At 40.8% G+C, this 6,298-nt stretch overlaps 1 protein-coding gene across 1 annotated transcript in view; it reads right to left on the reverse strand.

Moving 5' to 3' along the window:
* The window catches only part of b4galt1.2 (UDP-Gal:betaGlcNAc beta 1,4- galactosyltransferase, polypeptide 1, gene 2), a 69,379-nt gene extending 68,275 nt beyond the window's left edge, over positions 1-1,104 (reverse strand). Inside the window, 1 exon segment of the mRNA NM_001016664.2 lies at positions 494-1,104. Coding sequence (NP_001016664.1) covers positions 494-797 — 304 coding nt within the window. The 5' untranslated portion in view covers positions 798-1,104.
* Between the last annotated feature and the right edge of the window lie 5,194 nt (positions 1,105-6,298).

Raw genomic sequence — 6,298 nt, forward strand, 5'->3', positions numbered from 1 at the left:
CTAAGGAACACACAAATATGCTAGCCAGGCAGTAGACACTGACCATGCTTACTGTCTTCTGCTGCATGTCTGCAACTTTGTTGCTCTCCAACGTACTTACTAATAAGAAACAGAATACACTAAAAGTTGTGCAGTGTAGCAAATTTTAAAAGAACAAAACCACTTTATCCCTAGGCTGAAAATGACAGCGAGCATGAGGCGACTTGTAGTCTTTCGGAAATGGGCCATTGTTACAGTTAACAAAAGTATAGGAGGTGTAGCTTTACATGATTGTCAAATATCTGGGGCAATGACCAGTTTAAAACACTTCCGAATTACTGGACCCTCCACCATAATACGGTATCTCTGGACGCAATCGTTCAGCAGTGGAATGTACAGAGAGACTTTGTGCAGCCATTGGTATCCGCACATGAGTTACATACAGTGTTATCTGGGAATCTCTAGATCATGGTTCGGTGTCCCCTATCCTTTCAAATATGGAAAACTAACTCACCTAGTAAGGTAGACGTCTCCGGACAGTTCCTTAGTTTTTCTTTTGGTTCCTTAGTTCTTCCTTTGGTACTGATCGCCCGCATCGTGGCGTTGCTAATAGTGTAATTCTGTTTGTATGCCAGCTGGGACTGTTGGTTTTGCCTAAAGAACTGAAGGATGCCGAAATCGGCACCGGACAAGTAGTAGATAAGGACAACGCAGAAATGAAGGGAGCAGAAGACCACCACGAACTTACAGGCTTTCTGTAGAGACGCACCGGGCAGGGCGGCAGTCAAGTTAGACACAGGTAACTGCGGCTCTTTCATTGCACTTGGACGACCACACTAAATATCACCAATTAAAAATCTTTCCTCTAGTAAAACTTTTTGTAAAACGCATAAACTGAGCAGCAACAAAGCAGTTTTTTAAAGTCAAATAATAATAAGGAATAATACAATGCTGACACCAAAATCTCAGTAACACAATGATGAATTCCGACACCAGCAGTCAGTGTTGCTGCTTTTTTTTATCACCAACAAGAGAGCCAAGCGCCCAGCAAAAATTAAAGTCTCGCTTCAGGAAAGAAACAGAGAAAGGGAGAGGTTGGAAAGTCACAATCGCATTTGAGTAACACTGTTGACCTATGAGACTTATTCACTGAGCTCCACGGTTATCAGCACTTTGCCTGCTCTCTTCTTGTTACACCCCAGTCACAATACCTGAGAGCTTTCAGGAGGTCACAGAGTGAGTGTCGCAATAAAGGGGTGGAGAAGGAAAGAGAAATGCAGGTAACTAGAGAGGAGGCTGAAGGCAAATTATCTCAACTAATGTTTCTGCTTATACCTTTTTATATTGTGTCAGCTTACAATAAACCATAAGTTATTTCCTTGTGGATAAAAGAGCACAAGAGATATCATTGATTTTTACATATCTTCAAAAACGTTGAATGATGTATGGCTGGTTTAATTGTGATAAATTTTTACCACTATTTCTTGCTCTTATTGTGTATCTAGAAACGAAAATAGGCAATTTATACAAATCTCACCCAAACTGGCTTTTAGGCTTAAATCAAGCCACATCCCCAGCGCCCCACAAGGTGGGCTTTGGGAACCTCTGGCCTAGTGAGGAAAAAGAAAATCTGTTGTAGCCAGCTACAGGTGGAACTTCTACAAATCAGTTTAAACCTAAACCTTACTTGCTCACACAGAGCAGGGATTTCAGCCCAAATGATCAAAACAGCAGGAAGTGAAGAGGACCTTCAATTTCTCTTCCCTTCCTTATCTGCCAGTGCATCAACATGGTTCATCCGCAGATGAAAGTTTCTCCGCAAAAAAAGGTTTCTTGTTAAGGTGGCCATACAAGGGCTGATAAAACCTACTGGCAATAACACAAGAAAAAGGGAAAGTTGTGCTCAACCACTAAATTGTAAACCATTAGGCGGGGGTGCAATGAGGCTGTGACCACAAAATACATATAAACAACCGCAAAAGATCCTCTGCACTCACCCATTATCAAAATTGAAACTGCTGCCAATCTTACAGCTTTGAGGCTACACTCCCCAAACTTGAATCACATAGTCATGGGGTCAGCCTGAATGAAAATATGATGATTGCTGGATGCGCAAATGTGGGCGGAGCTGTGAACAGCCAATCAGATTTTACCTATTGATTTGGCGGAAATTCAACCTGTCGCCATTCTCACAGTTATAACACCGGGGCCCCCAAACTTTTTACACTTGGTCACTAGGGGACTGCAGTTTTAGTTTTGAAAAGTGGGCAGAGCCACCAACAGCCAATCAATTTTCACTTATTGATTTTTATCACTGGGTGACTACGCATTCCCCTTAACTTTGCAGAGTTGGCACCAGGTAAGAAAAAGTGGGCGGAGCCACCAACAGCCAATCAGAGTTTACCTATTGACTTTCAATGGGGAAATTCAACCTGCTACCTTTCTCACAGAATTAACACCGGGGTCCCCAAACTTTTCACAGTTGGACACTAGGGGACTGCAGTTTTACTTTTAAAAAGTGGGCAGAGCCACCAACAACCAATCAGATTTCACCTATTGATTTTTATTGGTTTGTTGCCAGGGTTCCCAAATTTTGCATAGTCAGTCACTGGGTGACTACGCATTTAAGGTTTCTTGTATTTTTTAAATGGGTGGAGCCACCAACAGCCAATCAGATTTTACGTATTGACTTTTAATGGGGAAATTCAAGCTGCACCCATTCTCACAGAATTAACACCAGAGTCCCCAAACTTTTCACAGTTGGTCACTAGAGGACTGCAGTTTAAGTTTTGAAAAAGTGGGCGGAGCCACCAACAGCCAATCAGATTTCATCTATTGAATTTGATTGGTTAGGTGCCAGGGTTCCCAAACTTTGCACGTTCAGTCACTGGGTGACTTAGTACTCAAGGTTAGAAAAAGTGGGCGGGCAGCCAAAAGCCAATCACATATCTTTCATTGTTTTCAGTGGGGAAATTTTAACTGTTGACATTCTTACATGTTTAATGTCAGGGGTCAGTCACTGGGTGACTAAGTTCCAAGTTTAGAAAAGTGGGTGAGGCCATCAACAGCCAATCAGATTTTACCTATAGACTTCCTATGTTTAAATGTAAACTGCCGCCATTCTTTAAATATTAATACTAAGGTCCCCAAACTTTACAGAGCTAGTCACCAGGTAACTGTGGTTCAGAGTTGGGAAAAGTGGGTGGAGCCCCCTACAGCCAATCAGATTTTAACTATTGGTTTTCAATGGGGAAATTCAACCTGATGCCATTCTCACAGTATTAACACCAGGGCCACTAGGGGATGGCATTTGTGGGTTTTAAAAAGTGGGTGTAGCCACCAACAGCCAATCAGACTTCACCTATTGAATTTCTTTGTTTTAAATTTAAAATGCTGCCTTTCTCACACTATTTATGTCAGGGTTCCCAAACTTTGCACAGTCAGTCACTGGCTGACTACATATTCAGGGTTAGAACAGGTGGGCGGAGCCACCAACAGCCAATCTATTTCAACCCATTAAATTTCATTGGTTTATATTTAAACTGATTCCATTATTTTAGTATTAATTCCAGGGTTGTTAAACTTTCCAGAGTTACTCCCTGGGTATTTGCCGTTCAAAGTTAGAAAAAAAAGTGGGTGGAGCCACCAACAACCAATCACATTTCACCTATTTACTTTCAATAGTGAAGTGTCAGTCTCACAATTTTTATGCCTGAGTCGCCAAACTTTGCAAAGTTGGTCACTTGGGGACCGCAGTTCAAAAAAAGTTGGTTGGGCCACTAACAGCCAAAAAGATTTCATCCATTGAATTTATTGATTTAAATTTAAAATGCTGTCATTCTCACACTATTTATGCCAGGGAGCCCACTGTTTGTCACTGGGTGACTTCGACTCAAGGTTAGGAAAATTGGGCACACCCACCAACCACCAATCACAATTTACCTATTGATGTTTATTGGTTTAAATTTAAACTGCTGTTCTTTAACTATTAATCCTAGGGTCCCTAAACTTTCCAGAGTTAGTCACTGGGTAACTGCAGTTCCATGTTAGAAAAAGGGGGCGAGCCACCAACCACCAATCAGATGTCACTCGTTGACTTTTAGTGGGGAAATTTAAATTGCTGCCATTCAGACACTATTAAAACCAGGGTCCCCAAACTTTGCACAGTGGTTTTTACTATATAACTGTGGTCCAAGGTTAGAAAAAGTGGGCGGAGCCAAAAACAGATTTCATTCAGTGACTTCATGTTTTTCAACCCAACATGAAGTCTGTTCTGAAACGCGCAAAAAATCTCCCCAATTGCGCATGCGCAAACATCTCTTCTCCCCCCCCTCGCTGCCGCAAGCGCGCATGTGCAGGCATTTATACTCCAATACGGAGCTGTGAGGAGCAGTCCCCATTGCTCCGTATGGGAGCAAAATGTAAAAATTTGTTTGTGGCGGGGCGGCATGCCGCCACTAAATTTGTGCCACCCTAGGCCCGGGCCTTTGTGGCCTCGCCACAAATCCGGGCCTGGGGGTCTGTGGTGCTAGGGGACTGAATTGCTAAGAGGCTGGAGGAGTGTTTCAACTATGCAAGTGGGGTGAGCTAGAGTATTATGGCGAAGCTAGTGTAGAATTGTAGCATTGGGATTAGCAAGGGGTCATGGGGGAGGAGTGGGGACAAAGAGTTGAGGAGCTAAGGAGAGCCCTCTGTTACAAAGAAAACAGCCTAATAGTAACCTTAGATCTAACTTTTCATTATGTAATGTAAAGAGACCAGTAACCTCCACTGTATGCTGGCAAATGTGCAGAGCTTTTCAGGTAAAATAGAGGAGCTAGAGTTTATTGAATGTGCTGAGAATTATGAAATCCTTGGTATCACTAAAACCTGGTGGGATTAAACATGTGACTGGACTATGATTTAAATGGTTACACCCTTTTTAAAAGGGACAGAGGGATTAACAGGGTGAAGGAGTTTGTCTTTATGTAAAGCCAGAATTAACAGCATGTATTTAAGACATTACCATATCTAGCATTTGTGTGGGTGAGCGAATAGTGATCATAATATGGTTAACTTTGATATTATGTTGTGAAGACAACTCAAGGGTGCAACTAGAACAGAAAATTTTAAATGTCCAAACTTTGCCAGTTTAGGGGCATCTTTAACTGAAAAAATGCTTTTTACAGGGTTAACACAGAAGGAAAATGGGGCAAGTTATAATTAAGATGGAAAAGGGTATAACAGCAAAGTGTAAAATAAATCCAAAACTATTTTCTAAATAGTAAAAAAAATTAAGCAAGAAGTGGTGGGACCCTTATTATTGGGGGGGGGGGGGGGTCGGTTGGTGGATAGGAGCAGAAAAAAAAGCAGTAATTCTGAACTTTTTTTTCATCTGTCTATACAACAAGAAACCAGCTATTGAAGGCTTCCTTTTTGTGATACTAAAATCTACCATTAGTACAGATATTGATATTGGATATAGTTTATATATGTAAGGTCGGTATGAGTGTGTGTATATTTATGAACTAGGGTTCGATTGGAGGGGTTGAACTTGATAGTCTTTTTGTAACCCAACTTAACTATGTAACATTCCAATTTGGCCAAAGTTGGACAAAATCAAACCTGCACAATTGACATCTGGGCTGATACAGAAGCCCAAATCATAATGTACAACATTTCTACTTTAGTACCTAAAGGATGAAAAAACATATTTTACACAATATAAAGAAATAAAAAATGTATTTTATTTTATGCACAAAAATACAATGGATTTTAAAAGTCCTATGTATTCTGCTTGGGTTAATACCAAATATTTTTAGTTTTGTAGAAATTTATATTTACAGGATGTAAATATAACACCAGGGCCACTAGGGGACGGCATTTATGGGTTTTAAAAAGTGGGTGTAGCCACCAACAGCCAATCAGACTTCACCTATTGAATTTCTTTGTTTTAAATTTAAAATGCTGCCTTTCTCACACTATTTATGTCAGGGTTCCCAAACTTTGCACAGTCAGTCACTGGCTGACTACATATTTAGGGTTAGAACAAGTGGGCGGAGCCACCAACAGCCAATCCATTTCAACCCATTAAATTTCATTGGTTTATATTTAAACTGATTCCATTATTTTAGTATTAATTCCAGGGTTGTTAAACTTTCCAGAGTTACTCACTGGGTATTTGCCGTTCAAAGTTAGAAAAAAAAGTGGGTGGAGCCACCAACAACCAATCACATTTCACCTATTTACTTTCAATAGTGAAGTCTCACAATTTTTATGCCTGAGTCGCCAAACTTTGCAAAGTTGGTCACTTGGGGACTGCAGTTCAAAAATAGGAAAA

Source organism: Xenopus tropicalis, chromosome 1 (assembly GCF_000004195.4).
Source record: "Xenopus tropicalis strain Nigerian chromosome 1, UCB_Xtro_10.0, whole genome shotgun sequence".
NCBI lineage: Eukaryota > Metazoa > Chordata > Amphibia > Anura > Pipidae > Xenopus > Xenopus tropicalis.